General features: G+C 37.7%; 1 protein-coding gene across 1 annotated transcript in view; it reads right to left on the reverse strand.

The window, feature by feature from the left end:
* Positions 1 to 2,242: 2,242 nt before the first annotated feature.
* The window catches only part of HTT (huntingtin), a 79,490-nt gene continuing 56,380 nt past the window's right edge, over positions 2,243 to 25,352 (reverse strand). The window contains exons 47-67 of the mRNA XM_014966822.1: positions 24,819 to 24,941; positions 23,815 to 24,028; positions 23,473 to 23,618; positions 22,828 to 23,005; positions 22,447 to 22,542; positions 21,401 to 21,588; positions 20,040 to 20,166; positions 18,755 to 18,855; positions 16,378 to 16,532; positions 15,852 to 15,991; positions 15,600 to 15,682; positions 13,904 to 14,034; positions 13,595 to 13,724; positions 12,677 to 12,832; positions 10,102 to 10,292; positions 9,437 to 9,551; positions 8,996 to 9,209; positions 8,753 to 8,858; positions 7,257 to 7,419; positions 6,389 to 6,549; positions 2,243 to 5,428 (exon numbers count right to left, since the gene is read on the reverse strand). Of these exons, the coding sequence (XP_014822308.1) occupies positions 5,215 to 5,428; positions 6,389 to 6,549; positions 7,257 to 7,419; positions 8,753 to 8,858; positions 8,996 to 9,209; positions 9,437 to 9,551; positions 10,102 to 10,292; positions 12,677 to 12,832; positions 13,595 to 13,724; positions 13,904 to 14,034; positions 15,600 to 15,682; positions 15,852 to 15,991; positions 16,378 to 16,532; positions 18,755 to 18,855; positions 20,040 to 20,166; positions 21,401 to 21,588; positions 22,447 to 22,542; positions 22,828 to 23,005; positions 23,473 to 23,618; positions 23,815 to 24,028; positions 24,819 to 24,941 (3,132 nt within the window). The 3' untranslated portion in view covers positions 2,243 to 5,214. The remainder of the gene's footprint in view (positions 5,429 to 6,388; positions 6,550 to 7,256; positions 7,420 to 8,752; positions 8,859 to 8,995; positions 9,210 to 9,436; positions 9,552 to 10,101; positions 10,293 to 12,676; positions 12,833 to 13,594; positions 13,725 to 13,903; positions 14,035 to 15,599; positions 15,683 to 15,851; positions 15,992 to 16,377; positions 16,533 to 18,754; positions 18,856 to 20,039; positions 20,167 to 21,400; positions 21,589 to 22,446; positions 22,543 to 22,827; positions 23,006 to 23,472; positions 23,619 to 23,814; positions 24,029 to 24,818; positions 24,942 to 25,352) is intronic.

Here is a 25,352-nt window from a genome sequence, read left to right on the forward strand (position 1 = left end):
TCAAACCGTGTAACATTATCCCTCCCCCCAGGACTGCTGCAGATAAATACACCCTCATTCACAAATACAGCTGTACACTTAAATTCTGCGTTTTCTGATCTCATCTAGAATCCCAGAGAAGTTTTGGCAAGCATGGCTATTAGATACAATTAAAAGCTCAACTGTGATACTTCTTTGTTAATTGCAAACAGCACTGTAATTGTGAAGCGCACCTACATTTGCAGAGGATTCAAGTATTCTTGTGTATTTTAAAAATACTCCGTATTTGATAGCTGCTGAAAAGAGGAGATACTGGGGGAAAAAAACATAGTAAGAATGCATCAAGACCTTTTTTAAATAACCAGAGAAAAATCACTTACAGTAATAGTTATATTTTATTTTCTCTTTTAGTTTCAATGTGCAGTATTTTCAGCATTATTATTTTTTTTTTTTAAACTTAAACATACATCTAAAAATTATATGCTTTCCTTTTCCTTTGAGTACAATTGCTTTTGGGGTGGGGGCTCCGAGCTTTTGCTCATCATCACCCTCCCACTATACAAGCCACCACGGCGGGGTGCATCCCCTGCTCCTTGCCCAGGCTGATGCGAGGGGATGGTTACGCACACACACAATTTGGCAATGACAAGCTCACACAAAAATGCACGTGACAAAAAGCAGCGCATGCCTCACAAGCGCTCTGCAGCATGGATACCCAGGGAACTTGAATACAGCTAAAACCTGACACACGCTCTCCTGGGTATGACTGTGGAATTCTCCAGATTTCTCAATGGATACTTTTAAGGTAGCATGCACAAAGAGTTCACCTGAAATCTCAGTATTAGGTAAAATTAGCATATTGGACTTCCCAAAAATTTTGCTACATTGCTTACTCTAGTTCTTAACAGCAGCTTGCTTTCACTTGAAAATAATTAAACTATCTAAAAACTACCAAGGTTCTTTGCTCTCTTATAACTTTCAATTGTATCTTTATCACCAAAATTGTTTTAAAAATAAAACAGCAAAGCACCTATCATTGTCACAGAGTTGATTTCTACCTTTAGTAGAAAGTTTAGTTGGGATTGTACATGGAAAAAAAATTCTACTTTATGCAATGAATGTACTTGAATCAGTTCCCCTTTTCCCCCCACCCCACCCCTTTCAACCAAGGGTAAGATCCCAAATGAGCAAATTTAGTTAAACTGCTTATTGCTATATTTATTGCTTGTTATACCCTAAAATTTCTTTTATTTAGGAAGCATAAATGCTTAGCCATGACAGCTCCACAAAAACTTAAGACAAACCAGGTCTGCTGCTCTTGGAGAACTGTCTTTGCAGTGTTTTTGACACAACCTCCTTATCTGCTATATAAAGTTATCAGCCATTTAAAAAGGAGAATGGCGAGACAGAATGCTCTTAAGGCAAATCTACTAAATATCAACAAATTACTTTTAACCCAAAAGGTTCCACTTGTTCCCCACTTTGTTTGATCTAAATCTGTTCACTCATTACTCAGTGCTTTAGGAATGCTGCTGGTGGTTAAGAAACAAGCAATGTCTAGGTGCTGAGAAGGCACTCCTACCAAAGCAGAAAAGTAAAGCACAATCATTTACTAGATGCTTTAGGCAAGAAATGACATCCGAGTGTACACTTCAGAAAAGATTTAAATAAACTGACATTCAATTTCAAGTGGCAGAGAGCATAAACAGTAAAGAAAATGCTTTGAATGCCGCAAACAAGGACTGCTTTACAATGGGTTGTAGCTTCCAACTCCTCGCTATTGCACTCGGTGCAAGGGAGGGGGCATGCTGAAATGAAATGCAAATCAAACTTTATTTAATGGGCTAGTGGGTATCCAGCCCAACAGCTATTTCAAAAAGTTGGCCAGCGCACAGTGCTCTTAAAGGAGGGCCACGTTATACATTTAGACAAATAGGTTCTTTGACAACTGAATTGCAAATGAAGTTTTAAATATTAATCTGTCTTAAGTATGCTCCCAATCATGCCATACCTCCAAGTCTTACAAGGTTGTAAAGAAGCCAGGTCCACTGCAAAGCACATTAAAGAAACTGTTTGCTCTGGTTTTAGCCAGGACACCAAATGCAAGTCTTAAAGCCCAAACACGTTTCTACCCTGTTCTCAATGAAGAAGTGAACAGCCTGATTTTCAGAATTAGCTTTCATCTACAGCAAGTTAAAAACATTCTGTGAAATAAAACTTTGCCTGAAGTCAATCTCAAGGGACAAGCGATTTAATTTTTTTGTTTTAAATCCAATGTCAGTATTTTTTAAGAGGCCATTGTTTTGCCGTTACTGTCCCATCCCATAACTCTTGCCTCTTGCCACTAGAAGCAGCCAGGAGTGATTTTACACACGATTTCACTCCAGAAGTAGTGAGGCTGGGGAAAGAGTGTCTAGAAAGTCAACAGGAAAGTGTGCTGCAGGTGAAATGCTAGATTTGAAGCACTACCAGTGTGTACTTCCACACTAGAAAGACCCTTATGTTACACTCCTTCTGGGGCACTGAGAATTTCCTAAGAGGAGGTGCCCTTCTTTAGACACGTAGGACACAGGTTTCAAGGGGTATACTATGACAAATCTCCAAGAGAGGTTAAAACAGATGGAGTTATTACTACCAGTGAACCTGTGTGAGGTGAGAACTCAACTGCATCCGCTCTAAAGCTTGACTAGAAACAAGTAATGCAAACTGAATGCTTGTAGGCCAGCAACAGGCATTTGAGGGAAGGAGGTCTGTCACATCTGATGTTTTTCATCCAGCCATGCTGACTGCTTAATTCAATGCATTCCTTCACTGGTTGGAAAGATTCTATGGCAAGTCCCAAATTGGTTTGGAAAGTTCCAGAAAGGGGCTAGCTCCCATTATCCCAAGGTAAAGTAACCAGCTATTCTGTGTTAATCATGAGGAGCTTAAAACGATGAAGAATTTAACAGTTTGTAACACAACATATACTGTTATATGGTGAGAATATGACTAACCTGATGCTTAAAAAATATACTAAAATCTATTTTAAATTTTGGAAAATAGCTTACAAAAATATCTTCACTTAAACTATATATCATACAAAAACTGACTGGTGTGTGGGTTTACAGTACAAAACGATTATTGGTGGTTACAAAAGGGAAGAGTGATCTATCCTACCCTTAATGAAAACATAGGGCATTATATCTCACTGCCTTGAATTAGTCTCTTATGAGAATTAAGATAATTTCCAATATAACTCAAAAACTTTCAAACAGTATCTATTTTATTAAACCTTTTTTCTGAACTCCTGTTCAGTCTCTTTTAAAAATCACCACAGTGCTGTGGCCCAAGAAAGAAGAGTAACCCAACGAAGGGCAGAAATAATTGCTCTAGATAGTAAGACCTGTAGAGAGCTAAATACAGCGACATCTACAGTTGTTTCTACTGCCCATACTATCAGTTTCCTCTATCAGTTTCTAAAAGGAAGTGACACCAGTGGACAATTCCTTCATAATCAATTTATGGGCAGAAGCAACAATTTTTGGTCTAGATTGGAATTAGTTTAAATACATGGGTTTAATAAATACAAATATACACATCTGTATACATTAAATGTTGTCACATGTGTATAATTTCAACATATACAATATATACAGAAATACATACAGTACATGCTCCTCCTGACAACACTATCTTATTTTTCCAAGTGTCACCAAAAGGTGTGATAAGAAAATGAAGAGAGGTTAAGTACAGGACGTGACTGAGAACCAAGGTGTCATTTCTCTATAATTAACGAATTAGAACAAGTACAACTGAAGACAAATGCTGTGCTAGATTTCCCCATGTAATGCTTCGGAATCGATGGGTTTCCCTGGGTGGTGAGTAAAAGCTAAATCTGGCCCTGTGTAGTGTCCTGAAATTCATGGATATTTGTACTGTCTTTGTGTCTAAAACAGGTAGTAAAAGAGGTTGTGTAATCTAACACCTTAGCCAGTCCCAAAGTAGACCACAGCAGCCTTCTGATTCTTAACTGCTAGTAGAAATTTGTTTACACGCGAGTGGTGTGAATCCACGTGACTCCGTGGTCTCAGTTAGGAATGGTCAAATGGTTATTGACTACTGGGGAGCTTGCACCATTTTGTCTCTTAAAATGCTGTGCAGCAAATAAGAGCTCTTTCATAAGTATACAAAAGGCTGATCCAGAGTAACTAGTCCTCTCTTTTACCATTATGTCTCAAAATAAAGGAATTCAAAAGAAGCTACAGTGAAGTGGATCACAAGAATGCCTCCTTAATACAGTTTCTAAAGACAAAATAATCAACATATTCCAGTTTTAAAGCACTTTAAGAAAAAGTGAGATGCAAAACAAGATGTAATCTGTACAGTAAGATGGATTTCCAAAAGGAACATGAATTCAAGCACAAGGAAAAAAAAAAAACCCAAACAAAGAGGACAATACAGATGTCAAGACATTCAGTAGCGTGGCTTCTGTTCATCTCAAATTACAGCACAGCTCATGCACCACACATCTTACAATTTTACATACTGTACATGATATAGAAATATTTAAGTTAAAATTTCTTTTACTGATATACTGTACTCAAATTTTAAATCCTGAGAAGAAAAAACGAAAAATGTGTGGTTACGTATGTGCACTGTATCTCCGATATCACAACACATACACCACAGGGTATCCGAGAGTCCGGAGAGAGGAATTACATGCTGGAAGTGTAAATCATGAAAGCAATTTTATCTTTTCCCTGTTTGGGAGAGACATTAGGAAACAATTTCTATTCTGTACTACACAACGGTATATACAGGTACATAAAACTATGAAGTTTTCTAATGACTGCAGCTTGCAATAACAGTCTTTCTGTCAGTTTCTGACCGGCTGCACCACAGTGGCTTCAGCTGAACATAAGGAAGAAGAGTAATACCAGTTACCTTGCATGTTGGACTTGCTCATACTTTACAGTTAGTAAGTGCATCCCAGGCTAGTCCCAAACACCACTTGAAAAATGTTGACATATTTCTTTGCCCTCAAAGGTGTCTGGTGTAAACAACAAGAACTACACATGACTTTTCAGGTGATTTCCAGTGCTGCAGAGCACTTGTTCGTACATTCTGGAAGTAAAACTGGCAGGTCCATAGTTACCACAAATGCAACCCCAGATACTTTCTTGATCTTGCATTCCACATTATTCATATCAGATTCCAACACCAGTCATGCAGTTCCATTACACATCAGGATGTTCAACATGCTGTGACCTTGTGGACATTTTGCAAACAATTTAGTAGGCGATAATATGGGGTTCCTGGAGATGCCACCACCTCAAACACTGACTGAAAGGCCCTCCGATCCAATTCTTCATCTATCTGATGTCGGTAGAAGTCTATGGCCACCAAACAGAAGATGTTAACATCCACTTGCTCAGATTTTCCCATTCTGCTGATAATATGTGGAAGACTGAAATATAAGTTAAGGTCATAATATGACAGAAGTTGCTCACCTTTCAGTATAGCACTTTAAACGCTGTTCTTCAATAAAATGGCATATTTTTGAATTCACCAACAATGTCGAAGTGCAAAATACTGTCATGAATCAGTTAAACTGCCACTACAGAATTCCTATTTCTTCATTAAGTTCATGTAATTTCTTATCCCCAGAAATTCATTTTAACCTAGAAACAGTTTTCTTCATCCACTGGAGCAAACGGTGCAACCAGCACCGCAGTCGCAACTCCTGATAGCCACAGAGCACTGCTGAGATCGGGAGTCATGTGGAAGCTTCAAACATGACACATGGCCACTTTTTTTGCCTGGTCATAAAATGCAACAGTTATTTTTCTGTTTGTTTGGGGCTTTCTTCATTTTAAATGAACTCAGCACTGATACCACCTATGTGTTTTGGCTGTTCCGACTTATTTGGCTGATGTAATTCCATTGCCAAAGCTCACTATTACTGCAGTGCACCTCCAGGGGAACACTTGCAAAATTGTATGTAGAGGATATTTTTCTTTAATTTTAATTTCTTTTCTCTTTTTTTTTTTTGTAATTATATTTTATCTTGCAGAAGGAAGACAGAAAAAAGCTTTTAAAGGCCACTGCAAAGCCAGCTGATGAAGCTTTTTAAAAAGTCCTTTAAAGTAAGGACTTCCCAATCATCTTGCACTGTCACAAAGAGCAGGTCTTAAAACAGCAGTTTTAGGTAACACGGTTCTCATAATCTGCTTAAAAGTCCTCTTTTTTTCCCCTCAAACCTGAGGCACCAATAGCACAAAGTGATATATACCACTACTAACTGCAATAAACCTACCTCTTTTTTCGAGTGTTAAGCTTGTACTCTTATTCTTCAAGGCTACCAATGTGCTTTACAGAATCACTATATTTACCCAGAAATAGCACACATGCAGTATTTTTAGGATACATTGCCGAAATCCATTGACTGGTGGAAGCACTGACGAAAAAACAGGAAAGACTCCACATTGCCATTGCCACAGGTGTTCTTTGTGTGAAATTAGAGAGAGACAGCATCACCCAGTCACGGACCATTGAGGACTGTCCAGTGCTATGTAGTGTCTGAAATACCTGCAAAAATATTTTACACAGGAATAAAGATATGGCAGATGGACAAGGGAGAGAGTTTAGTTTCTCTTGCCAAGGTTCTCTCCAGTTACAAAGCTCCTGAGTTTCACAAACTGGGTTCCTGGAGAGAACTCTGAGTCTAAAGAATTAATGAACACGATGCTGAGATAAAGAGATTCTTCAAAAGAGTCAGCCAGGATCCAACTGGACTCATGACATCTGTGCCAAACTGAAGTAAGCACACAGAAATGCAAGACTTGTCTGGTGTCTCTATTTTTATACATCAAATGTGCTGTGCACATGCACTCTCAAGTGATGCATGAGCCCAGTAAGTAGGTGCTGAAGAGTGAAATACCCAGAAGCCCAACTGAGTCCTCAGGAGCTTGACTGTAGAGTTCACAAGGCTACATGACTTAGGCTAGCTCCTTGAGATCTAAAGAGCCTGAGCGCCAGGATCCCAACTATTAATTTTCTCTTCATTTTTCCATTATCAGTGGTTGAACTGAACTCCTCTTGAGCTTTGTCTTCTGAGCAACCTGTCCTCCAATGCTCCGTGTTGCCCAGAAGACAAGCTCACAGTGGTACAGCTCAATCACTGCAAATGGTTTGTGAGATCTAACAAAACTGATATTTGCCCCTCCAGTTGAGCTGTCCGTTATTTAAGCCTCCTGAAACATTTAAGGAAATAAATAAATAAATAAAAACACTACCTTATATACTACTGTTGCCATGAATTGCGGGTAAGGCTGCTGATTGGATAAAAATTCTCCAATAACTTTATTCATTACATCTTGTGGGGGGAAAAAATCATCAAGGAACTGTGGAAGGATCCGGGCCACTACTCTAGCTTCAAAAGGAAATCCCTTCCTGATCCTGAAAATAATAAAAAAGAACATATTTTATGATTGAATTCCAGTAATCTCATTCCTTTCCAATTTAATTTGCAATAAAAAGAACATTTTACTTTCATCTGTAGATAGGCAAAAATCTTACTCTAACAATCTATCCAAAGAGATCTATCAAAGATATTAGACGTCGTTACAGGTCTCATGTCCTCTCCTCCCCTCCCCCCCCGCCTTTTTGCTTTTGCTTTTTTTTTAAATAGTCAGCATTTTTTGAAGTTCTGGAATTGCATCAGAAACAAGATTTAATACTAGGAATGCTGAAAAAACTAAAGAAAAAAAAAGGACAAGGAGATCACTACTCCTAGTTATCAGAGAAAAGACCATTTATAAGCAGAACACTTATTTCCATTCATAACACCTTTGCATATTTTTTTATTCAAGACCAGGATGACTGATGTATTGAACAGAAAGAGCAAGTTGGGCTGCACTGTAAAGAGGGGAAAAGCTACTCCAACGGGGAAAAGCTACTCCAACTTAAAGACAATATAACACTGATTGGAAAATCTTCCTAATAAAGGCTGCATCTGTTGATGTGTCAAGATCAATCACTGTGATTATTCCCTGCAAAAGTTATTTCTGCTTGTAGTATTCATGTTTGTTTTGCTTACTCTTAGGAGTGGTACTTTCAAAAGCACTCAAACACTGCTCTAGTTCTGTTCTCACCAAGTGCAGAAGCAAAACCCTCATCCAGTTTTATGGAAAAACCACTGAACACTTTAAAAAATGTAAACCATTATCCCACAAACTACTATGCAAAATCTAACATGCTATGCTCACTTAAGACAGCTTGAGATTGTCAGATCAAAACAGGGGTTTTGAAATATTTTCATTAAATGAGTTCCATGTGAACACAGAAGTTTTACTGTACCCTTCCACTGCAACTACTTAACAGCCTCGGAAAGAGCAACACTGGGGTGGGGGAAGGGGAAGAAGGTTTAAAACTCTTAGGGTGGTTTGAAAGATTATTTCCTGTAAACTGGATTTATATCCTTGATTATGCAGAAGACATCCTGAAAAGCACTTAAGAGTTTGACCCGAAGGGAGCTGGAAATACATTTATAACGTATTATGGTTTGTGCACCACAGTATCAGTTAGGACATGTCTGGTTTTCATTTACATTCCTGTAGGTTTGTGCTGCCTTCAGCAATTCCATCAGTTACTATGTATACCACAAATATCAATTTTAAGCAATGGTAAGCAGAGAAACATCATTAATTAAATATTAGAACTGTCAAAGAGAAGTGACCACACAGTGCCAAACAGAATCACTTCCCTCCCAGCGCCCCATTTACCCACTTACCTATCAAAAAGGACAGACACTCGTTCCATAGCTACGATCACGGATTCACTGTCAGGAGCAGCAGGATTTGCATCTGTGGTACGACTGGGGCTGATCTTTTCCTTTCCTAAACCAAATAATTTGTTACAAGTTTAGTGTAAATGCTAAAATAAGACCTTTTTATCCTTGGTAACAAAAATAAATGAAGAAAATCAGTAAGCTAGTCTCTCAGCACATCAAATGTATAAAAAAAAAAGTAAATACCTGTGTACATGCAAGTCAGCATTAATCCAAGTGCTGCCATTGCTCTGTGGGGGCTCTGCACATTCACTCTGTCAACACTCAGTTTAACTAGCGATTCACTGTCCAGCCTAGAAAGTTGCTCTGAAAGAAGGAGTCGTTCTAATCCTCTCAGGACACAATGATAAATAATGGATGGCGTTGATTCATCACTTCCAGACACCATGACTCCACACATCTGAAATAAATAAAAAAGCCAATTACCCGGTTTTGAGGTGTATTTAGGCCATACTCTGGCACCACACCACTGAAGTTAGTATGGAACTGCATCGGGTATTAAGAAAACTTAATGAAACTAAACCCAAAAGCATACCTACACCACAACAATCAAGTTCAGTGTTAAAGATAGCTATGTGGTGATCCAAGGTTACGTGACCACCTGTGATTGGAGGCATCACAACATACCTGTATAATCCCTGCAGAGAATTCAGGCCCTACATCAAGTGGGTAATTCTCAATCAAATAGAAAGCAGTTGCACACATTACCAAGATGTGCTGTTGGTTATGGATATTCACACAACTGTAAATAAGCAAAAACACTAGTGGTCACTTACATCAAAACTGTCTAGGTTACAAATAGAGATAATATAAACAACCCCTAGAAACCCCAAGTATTTTTTCACATGAAATTTATGCAATTTTTTATATCACAAAGTATCACCAAGAACTCTGGTTATCATGGAAATCCAGTGCAACACAAAAAATATTTCAGCAATATAATTACAAGCTATCATTCCCTGACTTGTTTAGGAGAAATAAGATTCATTACTGATCCTGCAAGTCTTATTCAAACAGTATGTCTTTTTGCAGAGAAAATGAGGTTTAGGGAACAGAATTTACCAAGGAGACAAAAGTCTGTTTGATAGCTCAGTCTCCTCACCCTCAAATATCCTTTTGCTTCTGTAAATCAAACCTAAAATTTGCTGATAAGCTTCACTTGTAAGATTTCAATGAAAATGCCAAAGCCTGCTCTAAAACATACTAACAATAGCAAACCAGAAAGAGCCCCTTTGTTCACACACAAGCATGCAACAGTTCAGGTTGGGGGAAGTAGGGGGAAAGAGTCTTACTGCGCTACTCCTCTCAAATTGGAGAGCAGGTACTCGCTGATAACTGGAATGAGTTGCTTTGCTGTCTCATCAAGCAAGTCACACTCAAGGATGTAAAGAATTCCATGCAGAGCTCCAATCCGACTTGGCATATGGGTGCTTCTTAGGGTTGATTCCAGCAGTCGACTTACTGGTTCAGCCACGGCTTTATCCTAGCACATCCAACGAGAGTATTCATTAGAAGTAAACACTGGTCAATACTGGTGACTCCTGTCATTTGCAAATACTTGGAACAAATTCAAGACCAGAAAATATGGCATGAACCAGAGCCTGCTTAAAACTACTTTGAATCAATGTCACAAGATTAACACAATCAGATAAGAGATGACTTACAGATTTACTAGTAAACTGATGCTACTTTGTTTTACCTGTAAAAAAATTATCTCCTGATTTAAAGCCAAAAAAACCCAAGACAAGCAGGTAAGCTCAATAAATAACATATGCTATTAAGAATCCTCTACATACAGACTCTTCTGGCCTTCCAGCTAACCATAACGGATGCTTCTGTCTGAAATTGACTGGGAGATGCCTACAGTCCGCATCCAAAATAGTACTCTGCCATCCACTCGACTAACACTAGAGCATTCCTTTTATTTATTCTTCGAAATGACTGGCACTCAGACCTACACATCTTTCTCTCCACCACTCCCATGATCTGGATGAAGGGATCAAGTGCACCCTCAGTAATTTTGTAGACAACATCAAATTGGGTGGGAGTGTGGATCTGCTTGAGGGTAGGAAGGCTCTACAGAGGGATCTAGACAGGCTGGACTGACGGGCCAAAGCCAATGGCATGAGGTGCAACAGGGCCAAGTGCCAGGTCCTGCACTTGGGTCACAACAGCCCCATGCAGTGCTACAGGCTCGGAGAAGAGTGGCTGGAGAGCTGCCTGGCAGAAAAGGACCAGGGGGTGTTGGTCAACAGCCAGCAGAATATGATCTAGCAGTGTGCCCAGGTGGCCAAGATAGCCAACAGCTTGTATCAGAAATCTGGCTTGTATCAGAAACAGTGTGGCCAGCAGGACTAGGGAAGTGATCATCCACCTGCACTCAGCACTGATGAGGCCACATGTTAAATACTGTGTTCAGTTTTGGACCCCTCACAGCAAGACAGACATTGAGGTGCTGAAGAAGCTCCAACGAAGAGCAACGAAGCTGGTGAGGGGTCTACAGCACAAGTCCTACAAGTAGCGGCTGAGGGAACTGGGGTGGTTTAGCCTGGAGAAAAAGGAGGCTCAGGGGAGACCTTATCACTCTCTACAACTACCTTAAAGGAGGTTGTAGAGAGGTGGGTGTCTCTTCTCCCAAGTAACAAGCGATAGGACGAGAGGAAGCAGCCTCAAGTTGCATCAGGGGAGGTTTAGATTGGACATTAGGAAAAGTTTCTTCACCAAAAGGGTTGTCAAGCATTGGAACAGGCTACCCAGGGAAGTGGTTGAGCCACTGTTCCAGAAGGTATTTAAAAGATGGGTAGATGTGGTGCTGAGGGACATAGTTTAGTGGTGGATTTGCCAGTGTTAGGTTAACGGTTGGACTCGATCTTAAGGGTCTTTTCCAACCTAAATGATTCTATGATTCTATGTTTAGTCTTTAAACATCAAGCTGGTATTAGATACTTCACTCCCTGTTCTCAAAGTACAAAAAGGTACTGGAATATGCAAAATTTATTCTAAACTGTTAGCTTTCAGAAATCTTTTTTTCTTACAATCTATTTTAAGTATTTAGTAGAAATTAAACAGGGACAACGTTAACTGAATATGTGAAGTATCTAAGGTACAGGCCAGTTTTACAGTGTGTCCTTTCTAGTTGCTCATTTTAAGCAGCTTTTCTACATAACTGAGCACAGGAAAACAAACAACTCTCAATGGAATCAACCTTTTTTTCCCCTCCCATTAACCTCTTACATTCAGCTGTTTGCTTGTGAAAAGGTGTTAGTTCACTGAGTGGGAAATTACAGCCTAGTCAGAAAAATCTGATCTCAAAAACTGCTTCTGGATGTCTGGCATCACTTTCACAGCCTTCCCTTGCTTAGTCGCTGCTGCAATAGCTACTAGAAGGCCTACCCCAAAAGTATCTCAAAATTTTTCTTACTGCTGTTACCTATATAGTTTTATATAAGTCTCAGAGAAAGCTTCTAGAAATGCTAACTTCTCACAAGATGACAGCCATTCACCCTGTAACACAAATCTAGCAATAGCTGTTTCCACAGCCCTCATTTCAGGCCTGAAACGTAACAAATGAGTCCAGGCCAAAGGTAACACTCAACTGAGTAAAACAAACCAAAAAGAACATTAAAAAAATCTGCCCAAACCAAACACTGTTTCTGTTTGAATATGGGGCAACTGGAGATGATGTCTGCAGCCTCTGAAAGCCCAGAATACATATCATATTACTTCTTGTAGCCATGCAGATGAGCTAAGGGACTTTCTTAGAGAGAAACCACTCTTACCAAGTACATCAGTTTTTGCAGCAGAAGCTAAGGATGAGTTAACCAGACTCTTATGAATTTTCAATAAACTTCCAAGAGAATTTCTTACCATTCCAAGAACAGCAGCAGCTTTACAAGTGGCTGGTATCAAATACTGTATAAGAATCTCATCTTCTGATGGATGCACCTTTCGCAATTCTGTCAATGTTGTATACATCATCTCAAACTGATTCCTTTCTGTAAATAGGTCTGATACTGCCAGAAGCTGTACACAAATTGAAATTGAATATAAAAAAATCCTTAGCAGACAGCCAAAAATTGACTCACTATTCTGTTACAATTGACAGCAAACGATTCCTCTATCAATGTATTAAACATGTAAACATTAACTCAAGTGTCTGGAATAACCATTGTTAACTTGTCCAGAATTAATTCCACCATCTATCTCAGATAACAATTACCTCCAAATGGTCTTTTCTTCTAAAAGGTTTACAAAACCAAATCCATTATAGTAACTAACTCTGGAAAATTAAGGAATGTTGCCATTTGTAATGTCCTGACACACCCCACAACATATATTCTCTTGCAAGGATAGTTTCATTTTAAGTCTTTTATGGTAGTGAATAATGGGCACCAATACACATTCCACACCTGTGGTCTTAATGTTTGGTTCTACACTTCAATAGCCAATGTAATCCTCTAACACATTGTTGTTCCATCTTCATTTTCTTACAAGGAGACAGAATACGCAAAATCCTGAAATTTACTTTTAGCAAGCAGTCAAGTAAAATATTGCTATCAGTAAGTGACAATAACATGTTTGTAATGTAGCAGTGGAACATGCTTATATAGTTTAAAATAGCATAATGCTGTAGTTGCTAAAGTTATATTTCTGTACTGACCATATAATAGCACTGCCAAGAAATCAGTTTCCCATATATTAAAAGACTCTTTACAAATGCTGCTTAACTCTGAACATTTGATAACACATACTCAATTATAACTCTGAATAATAGTTTGGACTTACTGATCGCACCACTTCGCTAATCAGAATGACTGGTGTTCTCTTGCTAGGGTTTGATGGCAATATCCACTGACTATACAGTTCAAGCAAGAACTGAGAGCAAGAATGTATATCTACCCCAGCGCGGTGTTTCCTGCAAGGCACAATAAGCAAGTGTTAAATTGGCTAACCTTAAGCCCTGCTAAAATACTTGATTTGAAATAGCGCAGTTATTTACCAGTGTCCAATTTATAAAGCCAGCTTATTGAACTCAGCACGCAGAGATAAAACCCTATTGGTAAGTCAAAGGAGAGACAAGAAAAAATAAGACACCTGGTGTTAATAGGAGAGGTTGGTGGTGAGGAAGGAGCAGGTATGTCATTCTCATCTTCTTCATCCTCACCCCATTCTTCTTCTCTCAATGGAGTGATATTATTTCCTAACCATATGGAGTGTATGGAGACCTTGCAACACAAAAAATAAAGAAGAAAAAAAAAAAATAGAAAGGAAGCACAACATTTAACACCCTCATAGTCAGACTAGAAAAGTAAGTCCACTGCATTTTTCATTGAATACACAGGTTCAAATAACATTTACATTAACTGCATATCATTACTTTTTTTATTTTAACCCTTTTCAACATTTTAGTTTAACTCACTCTAAACTGCATGGCACAGCAAAAATAGCAGCACCATGTGCTTAGTACAGCAATACAGGTGATGCTGAAAGTAGCATTTGGCTACAGCCTGTAAGCACGCTCTAACAACATGCGCCCATCATCCCCACATCATCCCCAAGTCAATATACCAGATTTAAAATCTAAAGCAACCTATAAATGTTTACAGTTCTATCAAGCAAGAAAATAATTCAGAGAGAACTGCAATGACTGCTTTTCAATAGAAAACACATTCCTAACTGTCTCAAACCATAACTCAGCGTATCTGATTACGATATAACCTTTTTCCTGAAATCAGACAAGGCCAAAATTTCAAGACCTTTGACTCAGGCCAGATAAACAGTTATCTACAAAGAAGAAAACTTCTTAGTTCTTCTTTAAGTTTTCTTTATAAAATTGAAACTTCACAACAATAAGACCTGCTGATGGCATTTCATAAACGATCAGTCTGAAGATTCCAAAACAAAATCAGCACTGTCTGTGTTTCGGTACAGACATTAGTTTTTCCTCTAAGGTTACTTACCTGACATAGCTCAAGAGTTCTTTCTTAGACAAAAAAAAAAAATGACCCTTACATAGAATTCTTTTTCATGTTAAGCAAAAATATATACACATTTATTTATATCTCAAGCAGGATGTCTGATGTCTAGTATTGTTACAGAGTTAACAATTTTTGTAAATTACACATAGTGTCTGTAAACACTAGATATTCAAGCAGTTTAGAATCTCAAGAGAACATACAGACACCTAGAGACAGAAAAATGATCGTTTAGTCTTTCCTATGCAAAAGATTCCTCAAGAAAAGTAATGTTATCTGAGTTTTAGTACATAGTTTTTTATAAAACTTTTATCTATGTAAAGACTAACTTTTCAAGGATACAAATAACTGGATAAGGACTTTTTTTTTTTTTTACTCATTGTATTTACTGCTAATTTTCCAACCAACATAATCCAGTGACATTTACATGCCTACACTGGGTTTATTTAAAATTAGCACAGCATTGCCTATATTATGCCCAACGATTTTTCATTTCCTAAGGACTACTGCAAGCATGCAATGGCAAATTGAAATCCAATAGTTAAAATGGAAACTAACACTACAAGGGCTCTTTAACACACAAGGCTGAAAAGTACAACTCAGTAGCTGGCTCACGGGCAGACCTCGCACACACAAGCAAAAATTCCATCAGAGGTGGGACGGCTGCTGAAAGGAGCCACCCAGTTATGATCTGCCCTGCAGCATTCAGAGCTTTTAGTTTAAATTTGATGTTAAGCAACTTACTAAACTCTTAACTAAATTCTCACAAACTGGAAGAAATGTAATAAAAGTTCAAAGTTAAGGTTTTAACAAACCTGTCCCAGTTTATAATCCATATCTCCTATTTCTCGTTCAGTATTGATCTGCAGTAAGAGTTTTTCATGGCTGATAAGAGCACCTGTAACAAAACAGAAGACAAGATTTTAAAACATGCATAACAAAGTAGATGTCAATGTGTCTTCATTTCCTGAAAACTGGATTTCAAATGAATCCATAAGAGTATCTTTTCTATTTTCTAAATGTAAAAGAAATTCACTCTCCCCTTCTCCCCACGCACAGGCACTTACCCGTAGTAGCAGGAGAAAGGGACGGGACAGGGTCCCAAGCTTGGTATAAGTGATGAGTAGCAATATTATCTCTCTTGGATACCATTGCTTGGATCTCCTGTTCAACAATTCCCCTGATAACACTTAGCTTCCTCCCAAACCTGAAAGTCCAACAGAAATCAATTTAAGCAGATTTTCCTGTTAACATTTTTGTGCAAGTCTGACTAGCTTACTCTACAGTGTTATGTGTCTGTGCTTAATTTCATTATTAGGGATGCTAAAACTGAAAAATGTTGAGAAATTCATTCTGCACACTGTTTACTAGATTTTAATAAGATATTGTCTTCTTCAGATACCGTCTTTTAACTCAGCAGGTTTGTGATGGTAAGTCCACACAACTTCTTTGTAAACGAATCCATCTCTATACACTCTTGCTTAAAAAATACAGTCTATATGTATTTTTACTAGAGCTAGATGAAGTAATTGTAATTATGTATTAATCACAAGTATAACTTCTATGCATTTCAGGACAAGTTAAAAAAAATACCTTGTGTCCAGAGCTTTTAAAGCTTTGTTGCGGGGCTGCTGCTCCAAACAGCTAACTGCTGGATTGCCTGCAACAGGTATTGTCATTGCACTCAGCACCAAGGAAGTTATGGCTTGTACTGCAAGAACATTAATTTGGGTCCTCTCTGTATCTTCCTGTAAAATGAACTTACTGTAATTTGAATTGTAAAAAAAGAAAGAATCCTGAAAGCACTGAATAGCAGTTTCTCCCCTTCCACTAAATTATTAGTAAGCCTGACATCTAGAATTCTTCCCACCCAGAAACATAGCTGACATAAGCAATGCACAAAAGCGCTGCGAGTGTAGCAGCAACACATCCTTCCATCTCATAAGCCATTCCTCATGCATCCTCTCTTATCCCAACAGCATTAAAACCTCCAGATGTCCATTTCAGAGCTTTCAAAGTGTTTAGCTTCTTTGTTTGCATCTACCCATTAGTTACCCATTGAAACAAATCATCAACTAAGACCAAATCTGAGTTGGAAACTCTTCAGAGAAGCATCCATGTTAACTGTTTTCATCAACTGTCCATTTAGGAGCAAAACTCAACCTCATTACGAATTTTCACCAGTATTTTTCTGGGAGTCATTATCCAGAAGCATCCAATGTTTTCCCTAAACCAAGACGCTACACATTCAGTATTCAGCACCACTTTAAAAGTGTGAGAGAAGTGTAACAACTTTCTTAAAGTATTTGGCTAGGTTCAATCTATTATTCATACGTGAGGCACCACCATTCTTCTCCAATAGAAGTATTTGGAACTACACACATTGCATCAAGTACTTTGCCACAATAATTCATCACCACTGTAGTAAGTCTGTTTCTTTCTTGTTAAAAAAAATTCTCTTAAAATAAACTTCTGGCATTGTGGGTTGTAACCCATCATCCCCATGTTGATAGTAGAAGGAGCCTTCACAGTGCACTTAACTTTTTTGCTCATAACTGCTTATCATTGGTACTTCGACTAAATCAGGCTTTTTTAAAAACTGAAATCAGAACAACAGCACAAACACTTGCAGATTCTGAAGTGGCAGGATCCCTCTCAGTTTTTGCTTTGGTTGTATAGATTCTGATTCCTTCTTGAAAGATTCAGACCACAAGAGAGTCTGAACCTTTTTAGAAAATGTAAGATGGTAACAAATATTCAACATTTAAAAAAACCCAACAAACAAACTTGTATTTTATTTCAGAAAATATTAACATACTGGAGTTTATAGTAGTGCCCAAAATGCTTGCACTTTTGAACATACTAGTTTTCCTTGGAAAGTAAAAGGAGCAGTATTACTCCTGTTGTACAAATAAAGGCTCTCTACCTGACAAATAAGGAACTACCAAAGGCTAGGTTGCCTTAACGCTGATCCAACTTGGCCATTATGTAGAAAAGAGTAATTCAAAAATCCTGCAGGCTGCACAATTCTCCAAGTCAGTCTAGCTAACAGAAGATGCTAACACCCTACTCCTTTCTGGAGTCTGACACCCAGGAAGCAAGGGAAACAAAGCCCTTTGTCTGCTACCCAGGATCCAACTACTCATGGGCATCCACCCTCTCAATTCTTCAAAATGCTTTAGGCTCTGCACCCACCATCAGGACCATTTGCAGTTTGGGAGTGAACTATGAACTGTGAGTCTAGGAAAAACAACCTGTCAGGTCAGATAGCTAGAACACAGTGAACTCTGTTCGCTAGTAGGTTAAGACATCTAAAGAGAGAGAGTCTCTTTCATGATAGCTAAGTTCACTCTCTCCTTTGTTTTTTGGTATAGATACATTTCTTTGGCTCTGATCCACTGCATTCTGAACACCTGCCTGAGGTATCCAAATTAGAAGCCCAATAGACAGTCTACAACTTGGAGTGAGAGACATGGGCATACATCTCCAGGTCAATTCATTTTTAGTCAAGAATCTAACCAAAAAATCTTACCAAAAGAGCCCCCTCAGAGGCTGATTATTAGATAGCACAGATAATTGCAGTAATACATACTAGTTAGAGTTAACTAGTGTATTTCCTACAGGTGCAGTTCTCACACACACTGTATCTTTCAAAGTCTTTGGAGTTCCTCTTGTGCCTAAAGCCAAATATCTAATCAAGCAAACTTTGAACTGTGTGCATGTTGAGTGACATACTAATATTAAGTTGAAACAGCTTCACTAAAAATTTTCCATACTATTTACATTCATGCAGATGCTTTCAGCCAGAAGATGGATGTGTCTAAACTCTCAAGGTTATGAAGACAAGGAAATATAAAACAGAAATATTTTCTTAGTCACTACTTTTCTGCTTTACAGGTTTACTAAAAGAAAATTTTTTCTTAGTTGAATTAAAATTTAGTTTAAAAAAAAAATCAGTGAATGACATTACCTCTTGCTGGTTCTCCTCTTGGTCCATTACGATAGGCTGAGTTACAAGCACACCAAGCAAAGTAGCCCAAGTCTCTTCAAACTGAGTACGGCTGATCCATCCTATGGAAACGCTCAGAGATAGCCATTCATGTCTTAATACAAACTTAAGCATCAAACAGCATTTAAAAAATGGTACATTGTTTCCATTGATTTAATTTCATACCATTTCCTATTTGATTCAGCAGTTTTTGTAATCACTACAGCTTAAAGTGTTCCATTTTATAAAGTGACAGACCCTTTAGAAGGGTTCTGAACATTATTATTTAAATAGTCCTGTGGACACTTGTTTCTTAAATACATTTAAATATTTTGACTGTCCAACTTGTGAAGCATTGATATTTATCAGGTTTTCACAACACAGAAAACCATCCAGAAAATTGGCCAATTGTAACAGGAAAGCAAGCTGTGGAGAGTCCCATAATGATCCAAGAAATTTTCATGTCCTAGAAGCATAATGATTGAATTGCCTAGAAATAGGCCATTAAAATTCAAGTACTTATCAAAGTTTTTCCAAACAGATTTTTACCTATAAAAGACCACAGAGGATTCCTGAATAATACCTTGCTGTTTATACTAATGATATCTAAAGAATCAAAAATGAGAATGTCGTCTTAGGCATTACAGTGATCAAACACAAATCAGTGCTACACAACAAGTCAGTCAAATATTAACCTGTAGACCAGAGGAGAAAAAAAACCAACAGAAAAAACCCAAAAGAACTTCTGTGAGCATACATCAATTTTGATGTGTTACACCCTTAACAGTCTCATCTGTTGACAAAGACTTGAACTCTTAAGCCCCACTGCTCTTTCAGTAAACCTGGACATATCCAGAAGCTTTAAAGTAACAGCATCTCATTTAAAATATCAAGTGTGGCACTAAATTCTATTTATATACTACAGTTGAATAAAAAAAAAAAGGGGGGAAAGCAAAATATTCTGAAACATGCTGTCAAGGGCATGCTCCAAAAAACAAGTAGCTGTTCTGTAGAGCACACTGAAATCACCTCCCTGAGTAGGAACACTTTTTGGCTTTATTTATCTAATTTATAATTTTTTCTTTGCATTAAGCAAAATGTCAGAATTATTGCAACATAATTACTAACCTGCTCTGAAATATTATTTATCTTCCATTTAAGCATCAAAAGTAAACAAATGGTACCAGATTCAATTATCCAGTAACTTCACAAAACAGGTAAATGCCCAGTAAGAGCTAACTATATTAATTTTTAATTTTGTACATACCAAGTGTATTAATGCGATAGATGAACTCCTTAAAGATTTCTTTTTCTTGAAGAAATTCTACTGGAATTTCAGGAAAAACTGTTCCGAAGTCACCTGCAGGCTTTGGTGACCAGCCTAATTTCCAGACCTGAAGAAATATAAAGAAAGACTTCTTATCCAAACCAGAAATAGTATTAACATATAGCTGTAAATATATATGCACCATTCGAAAGCAGTGAGACATCAGTAAATATAGTAATTCTCCTTATACAAAAAACTTAAAAAGATTAAATATCTAACACAGTTAATATACATTTTACACTGTATTCCTAATTTTGGAGATCTTTTGTGTATTTCTCACTATAAATGAATTTTTCAATCCTACTGTCCAAGCTTGGACACAAAAGCAAGTAAGTTCCTGTCATATATTTCAGTTTAGAATTTAAGTGCCAGGGGACTCCCAGATTGTGCAGAAATGATGCTAAAAGAAACCTCAGAGAAAAGAGTTCACAAACTATTGATGGCTGAAAAAAACCAAAGATATATCCAAGAATGGGCAAAAAAGTCTCAATCCAAAAAATTAGTATCTTTTGACATCCCCTCAAAAACAGAGTGCTAAGAAACAGAGAAAGGGCCTTGAACATATCAGGTACCCCCCTTTTCTCTACCTAATAAGCATCTAGAAACGCTTCTGATAATGGTTTTGAAGTTTATAAAAACTAAGTAATTTCACAGCACTAATAATACATGGAGGCAATCACGAGAAGTTCTTAAATCCATGTTACAGCAGCCAAAAAGAAAAGACTGAAATACCTTGTTCAAAGGATCCCAGATGAGCCAGGAAAGAAAGGCAACATACAATCCAAAAGTATCTGCATGGTGTACCATGGTACAGTACCACACACAAATAGTTCAGACACCTCAGTGTGATTGCAGTACTCAGCATGACAAAAAATGGTTTTGTCAATTCAGGTGTCAAAGAAAGTAGCAGAGCAGATTTTTCTCTCTTCCCAGGGTAAGCAATCCCACCGAGCAGGAGGAAATATTAGCCCTAACAAAGCGCCCATGTCACTGCTTGCGTTTCCTTTCTTTACCTACCACCTGGACATTCCTTCACACAAGAACGTAAGGAGCGACTACACCCCTTTCTAATCAAATCTCTGATTCCAAGAGATTTGGAATGAACTCTTACTTGATATATTTACAATGTTTTGCTACTCAGTGTTTAAAAAGACAGAATGGCCTGATCAAACTAGCTCAACTAGATCAACTAGCAGGTTGAAGTCTTATTGACATAAAACTTAAGATGCAGTACCGTATTTGGTTTTCAGGAAGTTCTTTAGTAGCCTTTTAAGTCTGAAAACAAAGCATAATGAACATACCAAGGGAGGTACTCTTGTGTAACTGTTCACAAGAGGCAGCCTTGCTAAACTGATGATGATGTTCTTGAGGACAGGAGTGAGAAAGGCTGGTATGCTGCTGTTTCTTTTGTGCCCCAGCGACAGGACAGTCTGTAAGCTTTCCACCATCTCGGCTACCATTTCACAAGCTGCAGTAATGTGCTTAGTTTCTTTGTTGGGAGAAAAAGAAATTCAGTTTTATCAATCTATTCAAAAGACACATAATTTTAAAAGGTACAGAAAAACAAGAAATGCTTAATGAAAGAGTATGTTGACTGAAAAGGACAAAATCACAATAAAGGTGTAACAATATTTCAGCTAGTTGAAGGATTCTCGTGCCACTCTCCCTGCAATGGTCTGTGTTGTTAGCCAGTCTCAGTGCTGGAGATAACCAGTACCTGAGATGTGTCTGCTCAGCAGCAAACATGCAAAGCCAAAGACGGGCCACTTTAAATTCTAACAAATGCTCTATTTGAATGACCAAACTCATCTGTTTTATGATAAAACAGTCACATAGCTCTGTGCCAAATCTGACAAGCAGGTAACTTCTGTAGATGGAAGTGGTATCTTACTCTACCAGCACAGCTGGATATGGAAAATAATGCTGTCCACACTCACGGGCTACACTTGACCTTCACCTCAACGTATATACTGCTCCCATATTGCAGAAGGGCAGTTAACGGATCTGCCATTCTTCAGAAGAAATACTAACAATTCTAGCTCTCCCACATGAAAATTAAAAATGCCACAACACTTTAAAAAGCTCAGTCTGCAGCATGCTGCACAGCTAACAGAATCCCCCGAAAGAAAAAGCTGCATTAGTGTTAACTTTCAAGAAAAACACAACTGTATACCTGTTAAAAATACGTCAACCTATATTTAAAGAACATTTATGAAATAGAAGTAAGGTCTCAGATGAACTCTCATTGTTAAAAAAAAAAAACAAACAAACCAGTAAGGGAAAGGGTACCTACAAGTACTTCTTCACTGAAAGTTAAAGGCAAACATGTAATTCACTGCTTACTTACTCTGTGTGTTTGAATCAACCTCAACCTCACTTAAGCCTTTTGAAGTATTCCTCTTTCTTTCAGGACTAAGAAGTTGATTACCAGGTTCAACTGCAACTGAATTAGACAAGAATATTTAAAAGATATAGCCATTACATATATCATAATCCATTTTTCTCCTTAAAACCACGTAGTAGTTAAATATTTACATCTATAGGACATTGGCCAAGTTCAAAAGTAAACACATCATTTTAAATGAGAAATTAAAACAGTAAAAATAAATTTGTCAAAGAAATAATTAAAAAGGACTCAGAGAAAATACTCCAGACACCTAGCATTTGATCAGTGATGACTGACAATTCATTAAGAAAATCTTCTCGTAGCTGCTTAAATTGGACTCACCTGCTTCTATGATAAATCTAATGCAGTTAATTAAGGAGCAAGCGTATGTCACATTAGCTGCAGAAGCCAGCAAATTCCAGAGACTAGACTGCTGTAATGTCAGACAGCAACAATCCAGAGCAGCTTGGAGATCTATACTTAATGGAATCTGGTCATGCATTAAATGCCATGATAGTGCCTGTGCAAAAATAAAAATTTCCCATTAGTAGCAAATTCTTGCAACAGAAGAACTTACAACCAAAGGTGCTTTTGTTTTGTTTTGTATTTTACTCAGTGGTATGTAAGATTTTATTAGCAAGTTGTATTGATTTTTTTTTTTTACCCCCGACAGAACAGAATGTATTTTAAGAACAATAAAATTATGAGCATTATACACCGTCTATTCAGTGTCCCAAAAATCAGTGCAAGGACATTCTGCCAAATGCCAAAATCATTCCATCAATTCAAGCAACCTCTCCTTGTAAAAAGCTGCCCGTGTCCCATAAGCCAATCTGATTTACTAGCACAGGCCAAATAAAATAACTGTTGAAATTTCTACAGTTAAGACAAGAAAGCCAAGATCAAAAGTAACTCAATGTTGATCAGGTTAAGCTGTCCCCTCTCCCAGCATTTCGTAACATCTTTAATTATGCCGTATTTTCTTACCTCTACTGACATAACTACGAACTTCAGGATATCATCCTCTTTGTCAGGAGGAACACGGAGACCAGCTGGTAGTTTTGACAGTAACAACAAATACTGAGCCAGTGCACGACAAAGTGTCATCATAGACTGATACATCACCTCATCTCCTATAAAACAAGACTGGATGAAATCTAGCAGTTTGAATTTTTTCCCCTCAATTTTTTTTTCAGAATTATTTCAGAAGCACTTTTATGCCAGGTATGTAGATTTTTTTAAAATAGTAAGTTCATGTATTCACAAGACATCTGTAAAGCACCTTTGCAGAAGAGAGAGTAAACTTAAAAAGACCATTATTTCTATTACCAAAGATATCGCTTAGTTTTTTCCAGTAGGCTGATGGCTCAATTGGCAATAGCGGTTGAAAAACCTGGTGGTTGGCAGGAAGGTTCTGTACAGCAGCAGACACATGATCCAGAGTTACCCTCCGAGTTGTTTCAAAGAAGCTACTTTTCCCATCTCTTGAGATTTCATTCATGCCAAGGCTTAAACAAGGTGCTAACAAGCTTAGGTTGAATTCCTGAAATTGAATAGCACATAAAAAGTAAAGAAAACGCTTTTAAACAGAAGCTAAGTATCTGATGATACTATTTGGGCACACTTAGTACATGTAAATTAGCAGTTATTAATTAACATGTAGCAAATTAACAGTTTATTAATTAACTTGTTATTATGCCCTCTGCTCTACTGTGGTGTAACAATACCATAACTGAGCCCATATTTGGTCCACATTTAAATTCCCAACATTTATCTGTACCGGACAGATAAATCAATATACTTATTCCAAATTTTCAGATCCATATGTGTATAATGCTAAGGATGACCTATATTCTACAAGGAATCTTCAAGTAGTAAGTTTTCAAGCAAGTAAAATGTAGAGAATTTGAACAAAATACATTCTTAAAAAACAAAGGAACGGATACAACTTGACCCCTAAGCCAGATTTACTATTTGTGCCCTGTTAGGGGCATATTGCAAGTCATTTAGCACAGATATTTAAAAGATTACAGAAACATCTGGCCTTGTAAGAGACTGTATGGCAAAATGAGAAGATTATGTAAAATGGTAAAGCTAGATTTTTGTGATTGTAATACATAAACTAACCATCACTTCCACTCTGTACACCCAACCCGTGCTACTAGAAAGCTAGTATTAGCAGCATTGCTAGACACAGAAATGAAATATGTATCTACTATTTTAGTTTTCAAAACGAAATTAAATTCAAGAAGTGAACTACAAGTGTTGCATAATTAATTAGAAATAATAACATCCTCTTCAGCTGATTGTGTTTCACCTGACAAAGAAGTTACCTTGCTGGTCATGAAGGAGTTCAGGTCAGGCTGAGGTATCCTATTTACCAGCTCTGCACCTTCCAGCAGTGCCGAGTCGGACTTGATGCAACACTGCGACGTCACTAGTGACACGTACCAGTCCTTTAATAATTAAAAAAGGAAATTTATTACATATTTGTTTTGAGAAAATAATACACTTCATGGAGGCAGGGGAGAATTGCTCATCGGCATTGACTTGTGTTCCATTTAAGAGATCACTAGGTCACATTAATGTAAAAAAAAAAAAACCTCAAAAAAGCAAAAGGCAAAATAGACAAACGCAGAATGGACCATCTTAAACTAGACCAACAGATGTTCACTGGCAAGTTGTCTATTTCCAGAGAGTCTGGACAGCAAATGAGTGGAAAAGAAGCTTAACATATAGCACAAGTGTATGTATTAGGATCCTAAAGCTGAGAACATCTAGGAAAAAAAAACCCTGGAATACTCAGTAGTCACATAAACATAACAGTAATAGCAAAAAAAACCCTACAATAACCAAGGAAGAAAAGT

Source organism: Calidris pugnax, unplaced genomic scaffold (assembly GCF_001431845.1).
Source record: "Calidris pugnax isolate Ruff unplaced genomic scaffold, ASM143184v1 scaffold14, whole genome shotgun sequence".
Classification (NCBI taxonomy): Eukaryota; Metazoa; Chordata; class Aves; order Charadriiformes; family Scolopacidae; genus Calidris; species Calidris pugnax.